Genomic DNA, 25,932 nt, shown 5'->3' on the forward strand with positions numbered 1-25,932 from the left:
ACTGTGATGTCTCAGTCTTCATGAAGTACCTGTAGATGAGGCCATGCAGCTTCTAAGGTTGGCTCATCTTCCTCTGGATCAAATTCTGCTCCCGTTGGATTGGAAGATGGTGGTAATGTTCGAAACATATTAACTGCAAACTGAAATTACATGCGCCTTTAAGAACTTTGAAACAAGTGAATGACCAGAGAAAAGACTTCAAAGAAAATTTTGACCAAGAATTCTTTACATGAATTATTCTAATTAATGTTTACAAAAATACAAGCTATATAATGCAGTATTTTAAACTGTGAGGAACATTCATACTTCTTTAAAGAYTTCTAACTTAGAGAACATTTTTCCATGCAGTAAGTATTTGTTAAAGCACAAAAATACTGGATGTGTTTTGTGAGGATACTGCTCTGATCTCTCGACATGCAGATATGTTTTAAATGCCCAAGCAAATATATGCAAAATGTTTACACAAGCATTTATATATTTATACACTTGATAAGGTCTTGCAGCAACTTGCAWAAGTTTAAGTAGAGATGCAAACCAAAGGTTACTCTCCTCTGTTCTTCTCTGTAAAATATTACTAGTTTCATTTCACACAGTGGCTGTACACATATGGGAACACTTCAAAACCAAATTCCACAACACCAYCATCCCCAGTGGTATTTCTCTCAAACCATCTCCATATACCTGACCATACACAGCACTGAGGGGGGCAGAAATACACACCCTAATCCTTTCAATATTTCACTGTCTGAATTCTGAACCCCCTGAAAAACATATAGCATCCTTCATGGAAGTGGACCAGCCTACAAACAGGAATTGCTTTTGAAGTTGTTGATACACATGTATTTTAGCATTTCCAAGTGCTTGTSCAGATACAAATCCATACTGCGTAGGAATCAAAGCAGTACTCTTCACAAAACCCTTAAGCATGAGGAAAGTTTACAAGTCCATAATACAGCAGAAAAATCCCCATTCCCTAACACATGGAATGAAAACTTTTTAAGAGATTTTTATCTAGACAAAAGCACCTCATCAATAAATGCATGTAACTTGATTTAAAAGAAGTCCAAATACATAATCTGAAATAATCAGGTTCATATTAACTCATACATATGCRCATAAACACAAATGCAAAGTAAAAGGTACTTGGCTGAACAAAAAAACCCCATCATTTTCTGGGAATAAATTTCACATGCATTCTTTAAGAGTAAAAATTTAAGAAGATTTACAAAAAGGTCTGCAGTATTCCAGCTCCTCAACCTGTAAGGATAGCTAGCGAAACCAGCTGGCTTCCTTGTGGATAAGAACGGAATAGCTAGCTAGGGATGCAAATGGTTCTTTTCACACCCTGAGGAGTTAATTAAAACATTACTGTGTGTGCGCGTCGGGGGTTCATTACACATGTGTAAGGTTTGTGCATATTTCCAGTAAGAAAACCTGAGAACACCTTTATCTATATCTGCAGGACAGCTGTGGCTGTCAGAACTTAAAAGAGGCAAATTCCTTAACTCYATCTGCAATCCAAAATATTCAGTAGGACAGTCATTGGCATGAGACAACCAAATTGCTGAGCAAGTAGAAAAAGGTCCTCTATTTAGAAGTGCAAGCGTGCTTAATAGAGATTTCTTTTCTATTTTGTTGCTTACTCATCATCAGTCTAGTACCAAGCAGTCTAAACTTATCTTTATACAGAACAAAGAAAAAAAAACAAAAAACAGAGATCAATTCAAATTAGTATATGGTCCTAAAATGCTTCTGCTACTTCAGAATGATCCTTTAAGACAAATGCCCAAGTCCCTTAGCAGCTTCAACACATGGCAGAAGGAAAAGACTGACAAAACAAATCCACAGCAGTGGACTGTCCCGACCCTTCSTTATGACTGACTGTATTAGGCTCCATACAGAAATTCTACTCAATTCCATTTCTCCTTACAACACTAAAGTAAATTCTGCTTCTGAACATACAGGTAATTTTGTGCTTAAAAAATACTAAGGTATTTTAAAACGAATTTTCATAAACATTTGAAAATGTTTATGATTTGAAAATGTTCATGATGAAAATGGTGACTACACTGAACAGAGAACTATATCCTGTGCCAAACTGATTTACCAAACCAACTGCAGCTGGCTGCATGGGGCTTCGGAGTAAGGCAGAGATAGGCTCTATACTAAACATGCACCAGAAGTACTGCAAGAGTTAACCTACAGATTGTTATTGATATTCTATTGCTGTAACAGACTGGAGGTATCTTTCTGCAGGTATTTAGAAGAAAATTTGAGAATACACTTCCTAAATCTTGCYGAAAACAGGACAGAAAAGCTGATTTGCCAGGAAAAAGAAAATGCTTTGCAGAAGGCTACATCACCAGAAACATCAGACACATTTACAGAGACATTAAAAGAAAACCAGTATTTGCATCAGCAAACKTGCCAGTGCAGGACATCTCCAGGACCAACTGAAAATAAAAGATGCCCCCATTGGCGCTTGCACTGAACYAATGCCTTATTTGAGGATGAAGTAAATAAAACATTTTTTTGCATCASGTGAAAGGTTCCTACACATTCAACAAGTACAGATCAATGTAAAGAAAAATATCAGTTTGAAGTTGCTTACAATGTATCTATTCAGAATGCAAGGTTTACTCCAATATCACATGTGGAGCTATTCTTCATGCCACAATTTCAGTCTTTATGAATGTTCAGATTCTATCAGAGATAATAAACATATGTGCCGTACACACATTGTTACTGTTTTCTCAGGATTTACTGAGCTGTTTTTTTTTTTTATTTTTGTTAGCTGTTATTGGTTTGGGTTTTTTTAATAGCATCAAACAAAGCTCTCTTGTTAATCACTTGATGTTTACTAGAAARCTCTGACAGATTACGGTGTCTCAGTTGAAAGATGCTTCCTTGCAGAGGTATGCATTTCATCCATTTTTGGTGGGATTCTGGGAAGAGCAACATAATGCCATGTTGCCTTCATCACGTTCTGTTTTCTTCTCATTAAAACCTCCATTCCCAGTTGAAAAYAATGCTGAGAATTACCTATTAACTGGCAGGGCCAAGGAGCATATGTATGTGRTGTCCTGCCATCTCGCATCTGACAGATGGCTGAGCAGACAGTGGGAGGCAGTATCAAACTGCATCAGCTAAATGTGCAAGGCTTACATTATATTCCCATGAGGGAAAAGTCATCCCAATGCTCTGTTTTTCTCTGTAATCCCTCATTCCAGCAGCTGAGACTTGGGTCTGATACACACCAAGACCGATATATCAGAATAGTTACTACTTCAGAGAATTAAAAGTAAAGCTGATATATCTTTATGTTYTCCCTTTTTAAAAGCATGGACATCAAGTGATGAACCACCTCTGACCTTTGTTTAAAAAATACGATGAAAATTTGCAATAATCAGTGGTCTTCCAAGAAAACAAGACTCGAAAGACTAGACTTGAAATTTAAAACTTGCTAAGGTTGTTAAACAAATGGGAGAATAACCTTATCTAAAGAATTCTTAAAGTCTCAGGCTTGCACTTTAAAAAAGAAAACCTGGGTCATATCAGGTGTTGGCAACAAAATCTTGGACTTTGTACCTTTTAAAATCGCAAATGGAAAGATTTAAAACCTAGACAGTATTTTTTTCCATAAGAAATRGGATCTGTGAAGCCTGATATGATCTATTTTGTATTTTATATCCTTGACCAACAGAATAGAAAACCACTCAAATCAAGCTGCAGCATCTTGCATTGAAAGAACAAATCTGCAACTCTCTTGTCTATTAAGCCACAGAGTTTTAGGACAATTTACAATGAGTTAATATCAGTGAGTCCTTTACCCATCAAATGGCTGATCTTTTTTCTAATTTCTGTCTTTTGACCAAATAGACAAGAGACAATCTGCAAAGCCTAATTTCCTGTAAGGCAAGTTTCCCACAAAAGTGTAAGCAAACACAGCATAACTGAAAAACATTCCCCTCCCAGCTCCTCYCTCCACCAATAAAATTCCAAAAGCCCCCAAACATATGAAATTTGAGTCTTTATGCACTGGCCTACTGTGCCAAAATCCTGTCAGTGATGYTAGCACTAACAACACTGGACTACAAGGGACATAACAGGAGGATGGAAGAACAAAAAAGGAAAAGGAAACAACCTGCATTTTTACCGGTTCAGGGGCATCTGTTGTAATAGTAGCCACAAACCCTGCTTTTCTGGCAGCCCATTTCATACAACATGAGAGTATTTTCTAGCAAGTAGGCATCAGAGGTATTATATACTTTTTCCTCCCTTCTGTTGAGCAGCCTGAGTGAAGCCTGATGTGAACAGCTCTGAATGAAGAGCCATAAAAACAGGAAGTCTGTGCCTTCTGTATTCATATGAAGAAAGCCAACCTGCCTTTTAATAGAGCAACAAGCAGCATACTTCTGTTCACAGCAATCTCTCTCATTCTAGACCAAATACAGAAAATAGCACACCTGCAATGCCCCTTCAAAAACAAAAAAACCAACCAACCAAAAAGCCACCAAAATACTCAAGCTCACACGGCTRTAACAGAGTATGTAGTTTTAATAATGTATGAAAAATTGCAGAGAAAACTACTTCAGTTGCTGAATAACATTACATCTGCTCCTATATATAGTATCAATAAAAAAAAAAGTAGCTAGTGCACAACAGAATATTCTCATGGAACCCTGCTTTCTTCAAAAGCCAAACTAAAAAAAAACATATATTCTTTTTTTAAGTAAGACTCTGCAATGGATGCTTTTCATCAAAAACCCCATAATCTATCATGTATGTTTAAAAAATTCATTCAGACGTTTGCCTATACATTTTATAGTTTTGAGAAGAGGCACTTAATTATGTTATACCTAAGAAATGGAACTTGTATAACAAGTGGTTAATAAAAYATTTCCTTTTCCATCACATCTTTGCTTAGAAATACAAAACAAAGTTGAAGGATGTATCAGCTGACTCACTGAGGAAGGAAGGGGAAACGTTCTTGAATCCACTCTGAAGAAGAACATGAAATCCATTTTAGAAATTAATTTGTCAGTCCTTTTGAAATAAAAGGACTTAGGCTTAACATTAAAGCATTAGCTAAGCCACTAGATGATTATATAGCTTAAAGAAAGATCTTACTATAATTTAGTGGAGGATACCTAAAGTAGAAAAAAAAAGGGTGAGATGGATGGACATGACACGAGCACTAAGAATTATAAAGAAGAATCGGATTATAAGACAGATGTTTCTTTTGTCAGAGAAAAAGAATATTTTAAGAAATGGAAAAGGAAACATTGCTTTATTTCTATTAAACAGATAACCTGTGAAATTCATTACCCTAAGTGAATTGCCTAAATAATAATTCAGGAACACCAAACAGAACTTAGACACACACACATATATAGCATGTACACACGCACATACCCAAACAAGTAACCCCCAAGCTCTGAAGGCTGACAGAACGGCATAGCAAAATCCCAATTTCCCTGCCAACTGCCAACTCCACAAACTTTCCAAACTGAGAACCATTCTTAAATCTRAGTATTTCTTGATCCTCATAACTTTATTGAAAATGCTCTTCCTTACTAATATAACTGAGTGGCAGTAGCAGCACATAATTTATCAGTATTTCCTTGGAAGAATTTTAAAGTACACAAAAACATTAGATTCATTTTTCCTTAAAATCCCCATAATCAGTTCAGATATATGGTTAGAATCTAGCAAATGTACATGACAATCTACACATACATTCCTGAAGGAAAGATCATAATACTGGAGGAAGAATACACCCGTTTCATCAAATGACCAAAAAAAAAAAAAAATCTGAATTTAACTTTAAAACACCAGTCCAAGTGCCCTCACTGACAGTATCTCYCACAGTGCTGTGTAAAATCCATGCAAGGAAACCCCAAACCCCTTAGACCGTTGCACACAAGAAGCATTTTAAATTCACCAAAAGAATTTTCAGACACTGCATGCTACCAGCAGAACACTGGCAATCAAGATAGCAGCCAAATTCTGTTGCACAACTGACCAAAGTGCAGACTTGATTACCATTGTTTGCATCTGAAAGCAAAGAAAGGATATACTCTCCAAATGTGCTCTGGCCATAACTGTATGATAGAGGAAGATAATGCAGGCATAGAAAGTACAAGTGATGAAAYATGGGGCAGTTAAGAACTCTTGCACAGGGCAAACACCAATATTTGACATTAGTATTCAAGAACTCATCATGAACTCTATTTTACCCAAAGGAAGACTCAGCAAACTTAACTTTCTTCATATCTCTCCTTTTAACAGTCTCCAGTATTTCAAAACAAGCAATCAATTAAAAAAAAACAAAAAACCCAGAGACATAAATAAGTTATCAAAACATGGGAAAAGTCATGATCCCACATCTCTTCATTAATCATCCTCAATGCTTTGGGTATATGTTTGACATCCAGAGTTATGTGTAATCCTCATATATTCAGAAGTTCTCATGAAAATAACTTCTCTATCAGTAAACACTTAGGGTTGATTTAGATAACAATCTTCATCATAAGCAACATCCTATATACTACAAATCCCTAGAATCTTTGAAGAAGCTTCAAGGCCTTTGATTTGCAGGAGGACCCCTAAATTTGACTAAATTCACATTTATGTTAAAGATGCACTATTTTCTCAACCCCCTGAAAATTCATCCTAAGCTATAAAGCCTTGGGAAAAACCACGCTGTTACACACAGCAAAGAGTTTCTCAGAGGCTTATTAGTCAGGACATTCAAAAGATGCTTTCTGTTCTCAGGGTATTGCAGACAACAGCTACAGACCTCAACCCAACTGCTACTCCAGGCCTCTGGTGTCTGGTCACCACCACGGTGACAGCTGAAAGACTCTGCTGTAATTTCGTGGCTGCCTCCTCTGGACAGGACTTGCAGATAACAGAAAAATAAGTTAGTTCTAGCTAGCCAGGACTTGGATAGTGAGAWGGGAGGAACAATGCAGGTCTGAATGCTTCAATTAAGTTGTTCCTCATCTGACATCCCATGTACTCAATAAAATCTGATTCATTCTCACCACTGAACACAGAATAAAGTCAGTCTCTGGTACTGAACAGGATTACAATTGTCAAGTTTGCCCAAGTGATCTTAATTGTAATCTTCTTGTTTTTTASTAAATTTCAGTTCTACAATCTACACGTTTATATATTTCTAACTTCCCTCCCTATTTTTATAAACACCCTTTTTCTATTCCAAAAAAAGATTTGTAGGGAAGTAAAGATACCCTTTTTTTTTTTTACAATATTTTGTTTTTACCAACTTAAACCATAATTTAATTCTGTTTCATATATGTGTCTATTTCCTATCTGACAAAGAATAATCAACACTGGCAACAAAATTTCAAAGCTCTGTTACTCTTTTGCAGATGTGCAAACATAATCGACCTTTGCTGAAGATTTCAGAATTTCTTAAGAYAAGTTGATGCAGCTGAAGAAGCAACATTGAATTGTAAAACAGAAAGTTCTCATTGTTAAATCACTTACCATATGTACTACTTCAGGGTAAATAGGTTCTGTAATCACGTTGCGATTGTGTGTGATATATTCTACCATTTCACTTAAAGCTGCTCGTTTTACTTCCTTCCACTTTAGGTCACTTAGTGGATCAGAAACAAAGTCAAATAGTACACAACATTGTCGTAACTTCTGGATAAAAAGCTTTTCTTGATCCGCTGGAGGAACATCTGAAAAGTGAAAATAATTGGTTATAAATTGCATTGTAGTGGATTTCACTCCTCTCCCCACTTTTACTTTTGGAAACACAGGTATAGGAGTATTTAAGACTACAAGCAGAACTTCTAAATCTTCACGCAGCTTTCAGAAATATAATGTTCCAGAGTATGAACCCCACTGAAATACTCTGTACATGTCAGGATGATTAAAAAAATTGCAACAGTGATGCATAACTTGCCCTTGCCAGGAACAGACCCTGCATGGAAAAAAATACATACTTGAAAAGATATCTGCATGTGCTTTATGTTTTGCTTCATAATCCTATGAGCCACTAAAATGTGATAGATACATGTGAGATTACAAATTATTCACAGCAAAAAGTTCCAGGATCAGGACTTCAATATTTAGGAAATACTAGATAACTAGCCAGAGGTAAAGAAGCAGTACCATGTTTTGAGTGCAGCACAAACTCATRTCCAATTAAAATGGCCACATGACTACAGCATGAAGCTTAAGACATGAAATGTGAACACACCACAGAAAGTCTGCCTGAGTTTATACCATAACATGTTTTATGTTTCTGCATTCATTCTGCGTAATAACCTTTTTATTGTTAGATATGAACTGCTAAGACAGTAATAGCACGTTAAGAAATAGGGTTAGACYGTCCTTGTAAATAGTTCTGCCATTTACTCTTCCATTTACCACTACGTCCAGTTGATGACTTTTTTTTCTTGGAGTATCATAAAATGCTAGRATTTTATTACATAAGCAGCAAGAGCTACAATCCAAGTATTTCAAGTGGTATTACTGAATACAAGCACACATGTATGTACAATATAATTAACTGAACGTGCAATCTATCTACAGTCCAGTTGTTTAGTTAAATATGACTTGCTCTCCTTATAAAGAAGCCTGAARAGCTTCTTATGGTAACAAAGCTGAAATAGCTCCTCTCTCTCCAAGTTGCTTTCAAAAGTATTTTTGTTACAATAAACCTGGTAGACTTATTTAGTTTAAAACAGCTGTCAATTGTTTTAAAGTTACATGTGCCTAATTGCTCTGAAGATTAATTCCAGTAAAAAAAACATTGTATAGTAAGAACCCTGAAGAACATACAGAATAAAAACATAGCATTCATGAAACAAACCACAACCAGTTAGACTTTGGTGTTGCCAAGACACCTGAGACAGTGAMGAATTCCAGGAATAGGAAGAAGGTGCTAGATAACAGGTGTTCCTAAGCCGAGCAACAACTTTCTAACAAATAATTCAAATTTCCTGTCCAGTGTTGTGAACAAAGCCACACAAGTTTTGTATCTGAATACTCATGCTTTTATTTTAATTTAAAACTACAGTAATGAATAATTTCTCCTGAGAAAATATCAAACAAGTAATTAATTGAGCAGTTTGCTTGCTTAAAGCCAGCCAAATTTATGACCTGAACGTAAAAAGTCTCAGACATACAAAGTGGTTGGAGTGGTTACCTTTTCCCAATTAACTGTAAATTGGAAAGTGGTTCAACCTGAAGCAACTTAGGAATCCTGTGCTATGAATGCATACTCCACAAAATCCAAAGCCTAAATACAGACTACAATTATACAAGTAATGGACATACAATTACAGTGATTTACAGTACACTAACCTTAAACAAGAGGAAGCATTAAAGATGTAATTACCATTAACAGTGAAAGTTAAAGACTGATATCTAGGAGGGTCAAGAAACACCCATAACTACGCAAGTCACCTCCCTTGCCATTTATTCTGAAGTGGCTCAACTATTTTAAGTACCTTAGTCATCCTCATTATTTGAGAGATCTTTATACAGACTGAGACCCACACATATTTCTAATGAATGGTGTTTTGTTTATTTGRGTGAGACACAACCCCCTCCTTTAGGAGTGTTCATCCACAGCTTTCAAGTGTCTGGACCTCAYATCCCTTCTAGTACTTGTCTGGAGTAGTTGCTACGAAACCACGATATTCCCTACTTTTAAGGTTTGAAAGAATGATTTCAGCATGACATCAAGTAGAAGGTGGTTAAGAAGACTTGAGTAGCCCATAATTTTTGTGCAGAGCATGTGTGTACACCTACAGAGCAACTCTGGGACACCCAACAAGTCTTTTATCCTCAGCCATGTGCCCGGGACTAGCTGGTTACAGTCTTTCAGTTAACTACATACCAATTTCTCAATTACCTTCAATTTCAATTAAGCGATAACCCCTCATATGCATTTGCTTAATTAACTGGCATATTTAAAGAGAATGCCATTAGGGAAAACAATTCCCTACTTGAGCAYCTCTGCTGCTGCACTCCCCAATGACTGTGGGACGGTCATAATTATTGAAAAGCTACTCCTTAAAATTGCAGCAGAACTGATACTTAGCACCATTCACTGAGCAACATTTTTTTAAAAAAAACCCTAACACCATTACTCCAAATCAAACCAAACCCTCAGATATTCTGCTGCCCGCCTCCAACTGGTATCAACTATTTTCATAATTTTCACAGGACTTACTTTTAAACAGTAGCAGTAGAATGATCTTAAGACTTTTTATTCACTCCCAACACTTATCCCTATCAGTATTCATACCTTAGAGGAGTACTATTTCCGGTCTTCTACTGGAACAGGAGCACAGTTTTTCATAATCCCAAAGGTCTTTCAACATTTGGATTGAATGTCCAGCAATTTCTGACACAGCTTTACAGAAATTTGTTATGGCGTATTTTACGCCTAAACCTGCCTCATTTATCCTACTGTCCTTTTTGTAAGAGAGAAATACACACTGAAAAAGTATCAAAAGAAGGTAGGTATTATGAGAGCAAGGTATGTTTCTGGGACAGAGGGATCAGCTTTTTGTATTTTTTGGGTTTTTCATAGGTGTTTTCCTTACAATCCCAGGATAACTGTTGGATCAAGTTACACAACCTACAGATATGCAAGCTCTGCCCCTTTTAACAGTAATACAGAAAGAGTTATTCAGTTTAAAATTTTCAATATAATCTTAGTCTGTGGMCTTGCCAGACTAATCTATATATTGATGAGTATAAAGTAAGTGACATTCCACTTTATGATTGATACCAGCTGTGCTTTTATTATCAGATTATTAGACCAGTATCTCACTCCAAAAGACCGCTCTTTCAGTCYGTATTTCAGTTTGAAAAAGCCAGGTAAAGATCAGGTACTCAGCTACCAATTGCCTTGGCAGAACGCAAATAATTGGCTGGAAAAGCTTAAATTTAAACAGGAGTTCTGCATGAAAATAGATTCCTTGGAAGCTTCAGATATGTCTTCAGCAATTCTTACTCTGTGAGTTCTGCAAACAGACTTCACACTGGTAGCTGTCCTCGATCTCGCGTGCTTCTCAACCGGGATGTTTGCACACAGGAGATACCACCTCCACCTTTTCTTTTGTAATGCACAGACTACCTAAAAAACTAAAACAYTGCCAATATTCTAACAAATCAAGATGTTCCCTGTTTTTATATCAAAACAAATTTTTCCTATTTTTTTAAGAAAATTAGCAAAAGTAAAAATAATTCAGAAAACAAGAGTTCATGTTTTCAGTGCCTGAGTTTATGTTTAATAATCTATGACATACAAATATTTTTGCCTTGTATGACTGTAGAGATCTTAGTGTTTTCTTGATAAAATTKTTTATGTTCCTTCAAATCTAAAAATTATTTTTTTAGTTTTTTGTTGTAGTTGTTACATCACTGGGCACTAGTGATAGATCCATCTCCTACCTTGTTCATTGAAGCCCATTTTTCTGTGGCAACAGTGTAAATGTAATAGTTACTGAATGGAGGATAAAAGGCAAGGCAAGGTAAGTGGGTGACCCAGAGATGTCACATAAAACAGCTGATTTTTAGTACAGATTGGAACAGAAATAAAAGTAGAATTTCAAGTTTTAGGTCATGCCCTGACAGAGAAGAACTAATGCAATTTCTACCACAAAACACAATCTGTGGCCAGTTACATTCACTATATTACATCATTTTGAAAGCAGAAAATGAGACATGGTTGACAACTTGCAAAAAATACATTTAGAGGAAAAACTTCATTGTAGTTTTGCGAATACTTTTTTACTTATACATAAAAGCTTAGCAGAGGTACCACATTTGATTGGCTGACAGGTCCCTATTTAATTGAAAGAAAAATAGCTTTTTTTTCTTTAAAACTATCAGACACCCCCAGCTACCAATCAGGACTATGCACACAGAGTAAATAAAGCTCCTGTCATTTAAATGGGCAGCTAGACCTTTTTTCATACAGAAACACACAGAAGTTGAAGTCAAAGATACGCAAAGCACGCCATTACACAAAGGAGAAGGAACACATGCAAAAACAAGGTCACAGAAAAAAAGACAAGCTAAAAATCCTATACTGAAAGTAACTGCTTCCTTAATACACTGGTGCASAGCAAAAGCCCAAGCATCTAAGATGACTCCTGCTTATAAGCAGACAGTAGATCGCATGAAACATGTCTGCAACCCWAATGAAGGACTAGAACTGTTAATGATTTTGAAAAACAACATTTAACTGTGAAGTAGGATGTTACCCAGAGCAAACCACTAAATATATTGGTCACATGGTCCCTTCTGCTAGTCAGAAGTATTAATGCATTTCAAATGTGATGTCCATTGGCAGAAAAGCAGCACTAAAGGTTTAGTGAAGCTTTGTAATATGCCCTATATAGTTCTACTTCAACAAAACAAGTCCAATATTCTGCAACATTCTCTTAAGACATTTTAGTTGACAGTACCATGGCAGCACTTTTGCAAAGAATAGAGAATTCAGTYACTTGAGTAAGAAAAATGGAAATTCCAGACATGAAGGCAGAGGAACTACRTAGTCTGGAAAGAAGAACATAATCTGTCAAAACACGGGTTTACCAGAATTAGCACTTTTTCCAAAACTGGTGATCAAGTCCTTAAAAATGTGAAGAATAAGAAAAAAATAGGAAGAATATCACAAAAGCTGAATTAACATTTGATAAAATTCCATTAAAAATATTTGCCTTATTTTGAAACCACTTAATTACCATCCTAATTCAAAGCAAGAAATACTACTCTGGAATTATTTTTATTGCATTTCTATTATGTGACAAACTCTTTATGGTTTTCACTGATTTTATTGAAAACATGATGACAATAATTAACACTAATTAAAGATTACAGTCTCCTGTTAACAGAATTCTATCCTAAAATATGATATTGGAAATAAGTGGGTGGCACATGGTAGAGAACTTCCAATTCATGCATGGACAAATTTAATGAAAGCTATTACTTCTAGCAGCATATAAAAATAAACTCAAGGAATAAAAGAAAGCACCAYAAATATATTTTATATACCACAATACATTTTATACTACAACTAGCAACCCTCGTAGTGGGAGTTTGACTGCAGATAACTCAAAGCAGGCAAGATTTTCTATGGATACAATGAATAACAAATGTGCAGAACATACTGTTGTTAATATTGTTTTATTTACTGACCCTGCCGAAACATTTCTTTGCYAAAAGAAATGCTTAAAACAAGAAAACTGACCACAGCAACCAAAGCCACAGGAACACTCATGGAAAAACAGAGTGCTTCTACTATGTATAAACATTTTAAGTGGCATAAAGGAGGAACAAACTTCCGTTTTTATCTCACTATTGAAGATGAAGGAATATACATGGCAGTGTTGTAAAGTGTCATAAAGAATCCGGGGTTACTCTAAAAGAATAGAGCTGTAAGTTTAAGGTCCTTCTACAATCACCGTGTATGAGACCTGTAAACATTTCTGCTTTTTTCCCCGTGTATTTTTTTTAAAACAACACATTTCCCATTGGAAAWAGGACACTGAAGAGTATAAGACTTTGCCTCATCTACAACAAGCTCAAGCTCATGATTCCCACACTACTCCTGATCACTAATTAAGAATATTTTATAGGTACTAAGAGCTTCCTGTAAGGATTACAAGAAAATGCTTAACTATTCCAACCAGCTATTATCAGAGTAAAGCTCTTCTGTTCAAGGCCAGTTAGAAGAGAAGCCGAGAAGAGTGGGGGGATACACAAGGGTTTTAGTCTCAGGCAGTACTTGGACAACCAACCGAAACTTCCAAAGTGGGTCCTTTATCTGCATCAGGTGCAACTCTGTGATGTTTAGTACCTGAGTAGGTACTCAGAGAGGGACCAGTGAAAACCAACTGCAACTACAGGCTAATGTCCACTCCTCTGCACTCCAGGTTTCTACATAAATCTCTTGGCTAAATTTTCATTCAAAAGCATTGCTTTTCATTTGATTATGAGGTTTCTCRAGTAATATATTTTTCCATGTAATGAAAAAAAAGGGCTGTTAGAATCAAATGAGCAATCAGCAGACTAATTAAACAGCAAGTGAAAAAAAGAGAAARAAGAAAAACAAAAAGGACAACACCTCAAGAATCCTGCAGCTTAAAAGAGCCTGAAAGGAATGGGAAGCACATGTTTTGTTATTCCCAGAGTGAAGCTCAAAGCAGGTGCCTTACAACACAAATCCCCTCTGAAAGCTCCAGTCACTGGGGAATCCAGCACTGCGGGCAGCTATCTCCTAATTTTGAGATTATTCGAAGTTTTGAGGATAGAGGAACTAAGTAATGACATTTAACTGTCAAAGATTTAAGATGGGAGATTTAAAGGACTGATAGATAGCAAAATAGGGAAAAAAGTCAACAGTCATTTTTAACTATTTGGTGGAATTTTTACATACTAAACAACCTGAGACACTGAAATTACTGCCACTAACTTTTTTCCAGGTGTACATCGTAAGTCTAATGATGATAWGAGTAGGTCCACAGTGAAAAATATACACACCAAATTATCTAATGATTTTTCAGAAGTGGACCAACACCAATCTGAACCAAGCTCTTGCTTTACAAAGAGTTTTATCAGAAGCCATGTGAACTGTTAAAAATCCTTAAGAGGATATTTGTAATTATAGCTAAGACAAATAYGGAGTTTACATTATATGAAATCATTTAAAAACAAAGGGAAAAGTGATAAATGCATAAATACTTTAAAGGCAATGTAGCATAAAGAGGAAAACAGGAATGCTTATACAGGAAATGACATGTGAAACAAGCCGAAATGGGCTTGAGCTAATGAAATGGAAATTCCACCTGAAAATTAGGGAGAAAAATGGCAAGGAGGATAATCAAACAGACAATGAAAGAAAGAAAAGTGTCTTAACAGGGAAACAGAGAAACCAAACAGACAAAGAAGTCTTAGAGCTTTCTGGCATACCTACAGTTAATATGATAGCAAAWTTCACTTTTAAATACGAAACACTAAAAGAAAACCCCCCAATTTCATAACCACCAGAGTATGCCTGAATCCATTCTCATGGAGTTAAAAACCAAGTTACGCAACCTCTTCAAATATGTTTGAAAACTATAAAATTGTTTTAAAATATATACATACATACACATATGTAACAGCCTCTCTGAGAAAAAGAAACACTACTGTCCTGCGGCCAGACCTGAATTATGTTCTGTAACATAACTGAAGTGCATGGTGTAACTCAGAAAAAGACTTATATTAAGTAAACTGAAGAAAGTCATGAACCACTGAATAAATGCTGCCACCTTGGACACTTGCATGAAATAAGTATCAGCTAATCAAGCCTAACCATCTGCTATAAGCAAATGGGCTGTTTCCTTAAACACACCCAAACTCCACACACCAACCCCTAATTCTAGGCAGATACTGCTCTAAGTATGAGTATCTTGTCAATCAACAGTACCTGTCACACATCCATGATAAATATAATTCAAAGAACACTCAACCGCCAAAATGTAGAATAACTTGCTTCCTTCTCCAGAGACTGTCAGCCTGCCTCCCCCTCTCCTCACTCCTTGTACATTTGCTAAACCTGAGGGGTACTGCTCGCTTTCTGTTGGATGCTTCTGATTGACAAAATAGGTGAATTTAATGATGACACTTAGAATAATCATTAACAGATATCACAAGCTGGGTCATGTGTAGGCTTAGAAATAGATGACACAATAAATTACAAAGCAGGAAGAAAAGCCCCCCGGCTTTTCTGTGATCAAATTGATGTGTTTCACACTCCAATGCAACCTAAAGCAAATGCCCAATCCCCATGCAAGAACTGTGGTTACGTTATAAGCACTTCCTTGCTTGTCTGAAACAAACATTTACATTGAAATGAACAAAAACTTACATAAACCTTCCTGGATGACAACCCTGATTTAGTTCTCTAAATTCTCCACTCTATTTAAAATTAAAAATGAGAAKGGTAAATCTTTTTTGATAGGAAGAGCTTAAACAGCACAGGTCACACTGAGCTTGAGATGCAAACTAAGGTCCTGAATGGCTGATGAACATTTAAAATCCTCCCAAATTGTCATACATCATTTTTAATGATATGCAAGAGTGTTTTCACCAGAATCAACAGGACTTCTGTGGTTTTCTTGAGASCAGTTTCTTAACAGACTTGAATAAACTGCAAGTCTGTCTCTAGTACAGGATTTTTTGGTACACATTTGAGGTTTTTTTGGGGGTGTGACAGGATGCTTGTTTGTTTACTTTGCTTTTCTTGTTTGATTGTTTGGGGTTTTTTTGGTTTGGGTTTGGTTTCTTGTATCCACTGGGAAAAAGCTTATCTTCCAATTCAGTGGATAGTTTTCCTCATTTTTTGGCATAAACAACCCTTTCTTAATCCCACATCCTGTGAAGCTTCACTGCCTTGTGTAAGSTGATACAGGTAAAAGAAATGATCAAGCAGGATAGCAACAATGATTTGGTAAGAAAATAAAGAAATATATTTAGAACCAGGTCAGTACCTTGCTTAACAGTCAACACTGGCCATGTCAAATGCTACGAGCAATTACAAGCAATTCCTGGTTAGGAAATGAAAACTTTCTAGCAAGGAAAGTTTTGACTCAAATACAGTAGAAAGCCAATTATGCCCATTTAAAAATTTGCTAAAATATATGCTTTCAACATTTCAGAAGATTAAAGATACAATGTAAATGCACATTTGCCAGGAATTATGTGCACAATGATTTCCCATTTAACCCAAAAATTATTCCTGCACAATCCAACATTATTTTCCTCATATCCTATWCGTCTGAAAACATACACATTTGTTTCAAGAGATGTCTTCAGTTTCCGGTCAAACTAATCTTCAGTCTCACAAAGGAATKCTAGTAAGAACTGAAAATGTATCTAATTAGCAATAGTGTCCCTAACACAGTATATTGCTTAGCTGCCAGAAAAGCTGACATTCTGCTGATAATTTTCACTCTTCTCACAAAGCAGAAAGAGTGAACTGCAGTGTGGAATACATTTAAATAGAAGCCTCCAAGAAATCAGTAAATTTGGCACAAACATGCTGATTTTGGCTGTATTAGATACGAACGCCAGACTGACTCCCAGAAATCCAGAAGTCCTGGACATGTTACGGCATCTCACTCCCAACACATTTCCCAAAATATTCATTATTCTATTTATATTTTCCCTTTTTAACACAAGATTTAATGTGCAATGAAAGCAACTTGTTCTAATTTCTTCTATTTAGCTACAAGCTTTAGAATGCTTTATTCCTTAAGATACGTTAATGATTACTGAGTTTCCAAYAATATGAAGTGAGAAAAGTTACGCAGTAAAATATATACTCAAAACTTTTGCTATTGAGAGGATGGATTATATTCTGATTCAAAAGCCAGTAAAATCTTAATTTTGTACTGGGATAAGAATAACTCAGTTTTTATAGCATGCAAATAATCTTAAGACAGTCCTCAAAAAAGACCTGGATTATTTTTGGATTTTTAATGCTTTATATAGAAGATTAGCTGTAACAGGAGCAAGAGATATAAAAATATTCTGGAAAGAGGTCAGAAGAAAGATTCTAGTATCAGAACTAGTTTGCTTGGAAAATTATTTTACAGAAAAACTTACTACACCTAAGGAACAGACATCACTTCTTTTTTTTTAAGGCTTTGATAATTTTGTTCAAATTTTCTTTCCAACATGATTTGAGTGGACACAGGACACCTTTGAAACACCACTGACATAGTTATGTACTCACTTTAAATATAAAAGCAATAACAGAATTTGCTTCTAGAGGGTGTGTGAAGCCACGCAGCTGGTAGCTTTAATACAAAATGTAAACTAAAAACCTTCCATAAAAATCCTCAAAATGAGAAAGTACTTCAAATAAGTATGCTTCTACAAACAACGAGAAAAGTCCCAAATGAACAATTTTAAAATTGTTTTTAAAATTTACATTTCATGTATTATTTTTTCTTTGGGTAACTTATAAATAAAATATTTACTTTATAAAATTCAGATCGGTATCAGTAACAAGAGCAATTAGGAAAATTGACACAAAACTGTCACWTCCACTACTGATAACCCAGAGCCAGACCCCATCCCAAAGTTTAGTGACACTTTTTATAAAAGAAAACTTAATTGGCAAATTATAGGAGAACTGGTATCATATGATTTGTATGTGCATTAAGTGGAATTGATTAAAGGATGTGCAGACGTAGCTTTAAAACATCACGCACTTCATGTGCCATTTATCTCAGTGTTATCACTTGAGACAGGATGGCGCACACAGAGGGCAGGCACAGCTCTGTGAGGCTGCTGAGACTCTGCTTTCACTGGTACGAGGTGTCCACACCTGGCATAAAGGTTAGAGCATAAAAGTCACCTGCCCCAGATGAACATCTTGTCTGTGTATGATGCAAATAATCCTGCACCTGTTAAATATTGCTGTGCTCACTTAATCTATGTGGTTTATAGCACAGTTTCAGTAGCTAACAGTGTTTGATAGCACATGGAGTAAATTAGGTGATTTTACATTAGTCTAAATTAACTATTAAAAGCTTCAAACCGAAATGGAAATAAAAACTTTGCAGAAACAGATGATACTCAATTTTAACCTTAAAATGTACTTCACGGCAACCATCACAAAACAGTATGAACAAAAATTTGAGGGCACATACATTTATGCCAATATATTTTTGCTTCCTTGAAAGGGCATACAAGTTATTCCATGAGTCAGTAAATGTAATGTAAAAATTCCAGCTGAGTACCTTCCTATAATTTCATGGTATTTTCAGCTCAACAGAAAGTTCCCTCTGGAGCCATTTTACAGTCGTGCCCTTAGATATTTCACATGTAGTGTGAACACTTAATACCCTCAGTATTTCCAGCAGCAGAACTTGTATATACACTTGTCATATAGGCAAAGAGTCTACATGAAGGTAAAAACGACCCAGTAAAGACAAGAAAGAAGGAGTGCCAGAAAAAAAAAAAGCAGCAGCAAGGTAAAAGACACWCTCTGATAGAAAGTGATGCATAGTAAGTGGAGAGTTAATAAGCATGTCACCATGTTAAAGGCAGCAGGAGTAATAATGAAGGAACCTCCCCTAAACCTGCTCTTGGTCAAGTATTAAAAACACTCCCAGTGAGTTCCTTTGGTGAATGCATAAAAAGCCCATCAGTCTATGCCTGGCTATGTCTGAATGTCCTTCAAAAAGATCTAGCAAAACAGTACAGGAGGTAATACAGTAACAGAGCACTTGTACCAGTATCAGTCCTTTGACAATTCAGGTGATTATCTAATACTAACAGATGAAACTTTTCACAACTTATATATACAAGAGACCTAAGTTCATTAACAATGGAAATTGTACTTGACCTGGAGGAAGATGGCCTCGCTTCTCCTTTTTGAGGCAACACTTCTAGAAAGGAAGAGTGGATGGGTTTCAAAGCAAAAAAWTAAAGTGTACAAGTAATTAAGCACTATTAAAGAGCAGCTGTGGCTGAGATTTTTCTAGGAAAAATAGGAAACTTGGCAAGATGGATGACTATGAGCTCCAGGAGTACCATGCTCATGTACCAATGGAGTCCAGGGGGCTTGGTAGGAAGGTTACAGCCCTAACACTTGGTACCTTGGTACCCCAAGGTACCCCAGCSCTTGGTACCTTGCTCTCATCCCTTCAAGTAACCAAAATGAAATTGTCTAATAGGGGAGAAAAGAGAAGAACAAGCATTTTGATYTCCTTTAAATCTCAGCTGAGCTTTACCCATTAGATCCAAATCCTACAACTATGACCCACAAGCAGGACAGAAGATGCATGCRGACCATGGGAAATCCCATTTATTGGTTTGGCAGGGCTAAAAAAAGTTTTGAAGGCCTTTTGCATCGAAATATTTCCACTAAGGTACAAACAAGCCTTCAATGTGAAAATTTTAATTCAAAGGCAATTAACATAACCCAACACCACTATGGAAGCATCTTTGAAGAGAATGAAGATGTCTCCTCTATGTACCTTTCCTCCAGAAAGACTTWGCTCGCTTCTCACAACAAAGTGGCTGTACCTTAAATGTTTACTGAACTTGAATGTGCTTAAGAATTAAAGAAAATTAATATTTAAATAAACATACATGCTCAGACCAAGTAAGTTCATCATCCTTAAAATACTTTCCACTCATGTGGAAAGTACAAGATGCATGTGAAGGTGAAGATCATAGTTGTATAGAAAATACAGAAGGAATAAACCTGATTAATTTTCAGCTGCATAACATACTAAGAGGAAAAAAACAGTTACATGGAAGGTGACTTTTGAGATTTTTAGGTATGCTTTTATAATCAGCAGAGGTCAGTTTCAGACTATAATACAATATTAATACCTCAAAAAAGGCACACTGARCACATGTAACGGTAATTATGTTTGATACATATCAAGTTCCTGGAAAGTATTAGAAAGTTGGTAAGTGACAAATATCCTGGAATTTTGATATTTTTAACATAATGTTGTTATACTGCAGGAAGATTACCACAAACATGTTGTAAGGATGTGTTAGAAATGACACTGTTCAACATTTTCATAAACACCACAGAAGATGAACAGCAAGGTCACACAGTTTGTTAAAAGCTATACTCATTGTCAATGCAAACTTGTTAAAAAAGGCTAGAGAAAAATCTCGCAACACTGAGTAAATTAATTAAACCCATTAAATCTTTCCAAAACCTGATAAATGTAAAGAAAYGTGGGTGAAATACCTGCCTGTGTACATTTATTAATTCCAACTTATTCAGAAGAGTTATGGACTGCTGCTGAGCTCCTAACTGAAGATGCAGAAATGAATAAAACATCCTTTTAGCGTGCCAGTATTTTTAGTACTGCATGCAGTTCCAGTCACCCATCTTTAACAGTTTGCTAAAACATGGTAAGAACAATTTATAACACCATTAACATGAAAAATTGGGAGTTAACAGAAGTAAAAGTACTACTAATAGGCATGCTAGCAACAAACATATTAAAAAGCCTGTCTTAGTAACTAAAGAAAAAAGAAGGGGGGAAGAGACAGTTTACAGTAAGAATATTGCTCTCTGAACTTTTGAAAAGAAAAACCAATGAAACAGTACATTTAAATTGATATTGTAATTTTTTWAAGTTACAGCAAGGCCAGTCATAGAATAATTTTCACCAGAAGGGACAGTCTTTTCTTCTAATCTAATCCCTCACTACATAAACCCAGCTGCTCTCAGCATTGTCCAGTCASAGTATCTCCAATTACAGAGATTTTACAGCCCCTTTTGGAATTATGTTCCAGCTTTTAAYCACTTCTTTGGTGAAAATATTTTCGCCTTGTATACAATTGCATTTTCCAGTGTTTGCAGGTATTATTGTGTACTTCTCATTCACTCACTGTGGATCTCTGAGAAGAGCCTGGTTCTGKGCTCTACACCCTCTCATCGGTTAGCCTGAAGATGAAATCACCCCTTAACCTTCCTTCCTTCAGGCCAAAYAAATCCAGTTCTTTCAGCCTACTTKGTACATCATGAGGTAGATAGTTACCATTCTGCATGCTGAGTTTGGTCTGTACTGCTCCRAAGAATAAGTTTCGGGCTCTGCTTCCCATTTAATTACAAAGTGGATATTTTTTTATTCTGCTTTTAGCTAAGAAACAATTCCTGCAAAGCAACAGTCTAGCAACATTTCTTAGTCAGTGTGGTTAGACAGAAATATCTTCAGGTCAATTATTTTTCAAGACAAAAAACCACATGATGGATTCTTTCAAAAATGAAAGTGCCAAGCTTTCCTCCTTYAAGATATAAATGGCCCAACTAAACAATGATCTTTCACTACATTTGAGGAACATGCAAATTTCTATCTAAAAACTCAGATATTTACATAACAACAACACTACCACTGATATTTTTTGCCCTGAAGGATGCTGTGTAAAGATGGAATCTGAACTACCTGCTATGATCCCTCACTCAGGATGAATACATACAAAGAACAACATATAGAAAAAGTAGGCGAAATTTAAACCACGTCATCACTGAAAAAAAATCAAAGCATCTTCCACAAAATCTAAACTTAAATAATGACAAATCAAATCTTAAAAAAACATCTGCTCTTTTGGGAGGCATAGGAGAAGGATGGACAATGAGATACTTGAAACAGGTTATGGCCTACAGGAAGCATCAGTTTGAGTAAACATAGTATCAGGGTGTTCTCACCCCTTCCCACACAACTTTCAGTATGTCTTGCAAAACATCTTGAAAATAATTTTTGAAAAGCATGAACAGACATTACCAGTTCCAGCCAGTCAGAAACTGAGCCATTAAAGTAACCTTTACATTCTGTTACTTCTGCCACTGCAGATCAGAACAGAGTTTTGTATGTGTTTTGTTCAAATACGTGTCTTAAGTTCATGAAAACAYTGGCAACTGGGCTACTTCCATGCTCTGATAAGACAATATTAAGAGATTTTTCTTATCAACACTGAACTGTATTCCAGATGAAAAATGTCTGTTCCCTTTGAATATTCATATTCTGCCTACAGAATTAATTRCTATTGTTTTCTACCTGTAACTGAACTCTGTACTACAGTTACAGTTTTGAGCAGGACAACACTCAACAGACAATATGAACTGGCAACTCTGAAGCCTAGTGACTAATGTTTACTGTTTGTCCTAATCCGTGCTGCTTTTACAGCTACTTTTCCTTCTTCAAGTGCTGAGATAGAAATCAAAATGTTTGCTTTCCCCAAGCCCCACCTTCTTTATGKGGCTCCTCCTATCAGGGCCTYGAATGCACTGCCATTACCSTACAGGTTTAGCTGCCAGAAGGGCTCCATAAGGAGGCATGCATCCTGGAAACACCATCCAGATCTGCTTCCCTTCATGCTGTAAAAATGCTAAATTCATAATACCTACTAACCCTCTGTGCTGTCTTAACATCATCTTGACAGCACAAAAAACCTAAAGGAGCTCTCCGTGCAGATACCCCATGGTGAGTTCCTTTAGCTACATTGGTTCCACRAGGTCAGGTTTCTATCCAAGATCACAAACCATAGTAGTTATTCCATGGCTGTAACATGYTATTCCATGGCTGCTCAAACTGAAACGGCAATTATCCTGGAAGCTTTATATCATTCCAATACAACTCAGTTTTCAGTTCATGATCATAACCAACGATAAGCAACTCAGTGCATAATGTTCAGCTACCTTTGTACTCTAGAAAGACCAATGTAGCAGTAACATAACTTGGACCCCCAGGAAATCCTGTTGCTGACCAAAGATTAACTACCCCAGCAGGCTAAACACTCTCACTGAGCCAGGGTTTTCAGCACAAGCAAAYAACATACAGCAGTGGTGCCACACAACTTGTATTTAGCATGGATTAGGCTCTTTTGGTGCTTGTTATTTTCCAACAATGGGTCAAAAGTCACCTGCATTTCTGATTTCTACACACTGCGCTTGAACTACTGCCAACCGTCTACAGTTGTGGCAAAGGGCATAGTCTCACAGTACATCAATGAAGAAAGGAAAGCAGCTACACTGACAGTGAGCAGGGTCAGTCAATAGTCCTGTGGCTGCTGAACAAGTGAAGAGGGACACCAASATGGGTACTCAACACACTAGGATTCAGATGAGCGAAGAACATGACAGGACAGCCACACAGCTGCAACCTAGCTGAGACAACACGCTAGCCAGGGAYCCAAGCTTAAAGACAGCTCTCCTGAATCAAAGGGGAACCCCAACAAGACTCAGCTCTTTCCACAGCAGTCTGAACCAGGAGTACCTATCCAAGATGAACTTGAGCACTAGCAGCCAAATGAACTACTGGAGGATGGGGTATTGGTGGCCGTGGCTCCTATCCTACAAGTACTTACAGTTCCTTCTTTTGGTAGCAGATACCAGTGTCAGCAATGGCAGTCAATAAAATTGTGACATTCTTATTTCCTATCCACAAAAACTTAACATAATTTTTAAAAACCATCTGCATCTGCTTTTGCAGTTGTGTTGTTTTGACAAAGCTGTAAGCAACCCAGGCAACAAAACTGTCTACAGTTTAGGATGWGCAGGAGAAAGGTTCTGCTCTGGCATGACACTGGAGCTTGCTGAACATTTYCTTTTTATTCTGCAAACATTACATACTTCATATGATCCAGGTACAAAAAGTGCTTTGGGATTAACTTTAAAGCAAGACTGCAATTTTTGTTTTCAAAGACGTACTGAAAGAGTACTTCACATAGTTTTTTAGAAGCAAAATTGAGTTAAAATATGGTAGCTACACCATCTCAAAGTTTTCAAGATTTTACGAAACTGGTGCTTAACAAATATTTCAACAAACTATATAAGAAACACCCAAGGGGCTTACGCGTCTATCCCCATCCTTGACCTTGAAGTTTTARCTCTTACAGTTGCCAAGAGAAGCACTCCTACTAGCAATTTAATCCTATATTAGAACAGATAATGCAAAAGGACAACTGTAAATGAAGCATGCATTGGAACAAACAGTAATAACGTGTCATTAGCATTCAGAATTACCAGCTTACTTCTACTGCTGTTAATTCAGTATGTATTGTTCTGATAGGTTTCATTTTGGAAGCATCAGTACTGGCAACATCAGTGCAGCTGGGGAGAGGAKGTATGCACAAAAATCCCAAAGGAACTTCTGCACCCATGTATGTATGGAAGAGATGCTTTGCTCCCCCAGTGTCAAGAAACCCCTCTGGGCTATAATACCAGAGACCCATTTTATTTCCTGCTACCTGAAAAATTAAAAACAATCTCCAAGTAATTCTTTAATTGCTTTCAAGAAAGTCTTCTCTCATAATCCATTGAAAAACTGAAACAACCAAACAGAAAAAGAACATACCACCCAAAAATCCCCTAAACCACAAAACCCTTTTAACCTCTAATTTACAAGTGTATTATCAAGGRCACCAAAAATGTAGGTCTTGGGATAGGAAATTTCAGAATTTCCAGATTTTTCAGATATTTCCAGATAGGAAATTWTCAGAATTTCAGAACAGTTTCTCAAAATTCATTCTTTCCATAATYATGCATTTCATTGGAGCAAAAGCAGGATAATAAGTTCAATGACAAGAACCTTGTTGTCATATTAAGACAAAGGATTAAGGGCAATCATTGCAATATTCCATCATTCTGATTCCAGCCTTGGTTTGTTTTCCTAGCTTACACCTTTAAAAGATGATACTTTTCCSTCTCCAAAATACAGCATCTAATTGAAAATTAAGATGATTTGTGCAGAGTGAAAAGTGAAGGTCTGTCCACAGGTCACGCAGTTCCATTTAAATTCCCTTGACAACAAGMACAGTCCCTATTTGAAATTAAAGGAATTTTATTGTATTTCTTCCTCAGTCACAGATCAAAATTAGTTTTCTAGAATTCATCCAGTCCCACTTCAGACAGGGAAGGATTTGGCTCTTCTAAAAGGTAAAAAGAAATAATGATTTTTTAATAGCTGAACACCAGTGCTACTACTCAAAGGAACAGACTTCTGAACAGCTGGGGTTTTAYAAACTTCCAAAGCAAAAATTTTCAGTGTATGGAGTATGTATGAAAAAAAAAAATTCTTTCCATTACTAACATCTAATCTACGTCGCAAGAGCTGAGAAGCAAAGATAATCAAGAAHAGTATTAGCTATGTTTCTTGCATATAAATACCACTGTTCAAGGTGTGCTCATCCCAGCTAATACATCTTCTGCCTTCATAAAGTTCTAAACCACAACCACCCAAAGGAAAAAAAAAAAAAAGCACTGGTTGGTTAAGAGCCAGCTAAAAAAATACACCAAAAAACCCCAACACAATGCAAAATTTTACTAAGTAAAAAAATACAGAAGAGATACACACTCAGCATKATACGCAAGTCATACCAACATGTATTTGCAAATTATAT

General features: G+C 36.4%; 1 protein-coding gene across 2 annotated transcripts in view; it reads right to left on the reverse strand.

Annotated features, from left to right (window-relative positions):
* PPP2R5C (protein phosphatase 2 regulatory subunit B'gamma) overlaps nucleotides 1-25,932 on the reverse strand; it is a 74,958-nt gene that overhangs the window by 19,956 nt on the left and 29,070 nt on the right. For both annotated transcript variants that reach the window (XM_057365782.1, XM_057365783.1), the window contains 2 exons: nucleotides 7,516-7,715; nucleotides 30-140 (listed from right to left, as the gene is read on the reverse strand). In XM_057365782.1, the coding sequence (XP_057221765.1) occupies nucleotides 30-140; nucleotides 7,516-7,715 (311 nt within the window). The remainder of the gene's footprint in view (nucleotides 1-29; nucleotides 141-7,515; nucleotides 7,716-25,932) is intronic.

This window comes from Malurus melanocephalus, unplaced genomic scaffold (genome assembly GCF_030028575.1).
Source record: "Malurus melanocephalus ecotype Western Australia unplaced genomic scaffold, MMel_1.1 scaffold_57, whole genome shotgun sequence".
Classification (NCBI taxonomy): Eukaryota; Metazoa; Chordata; class Aves; order Passeriformes; family Maluridae; genus Malurus; species Malurus melanocephalus.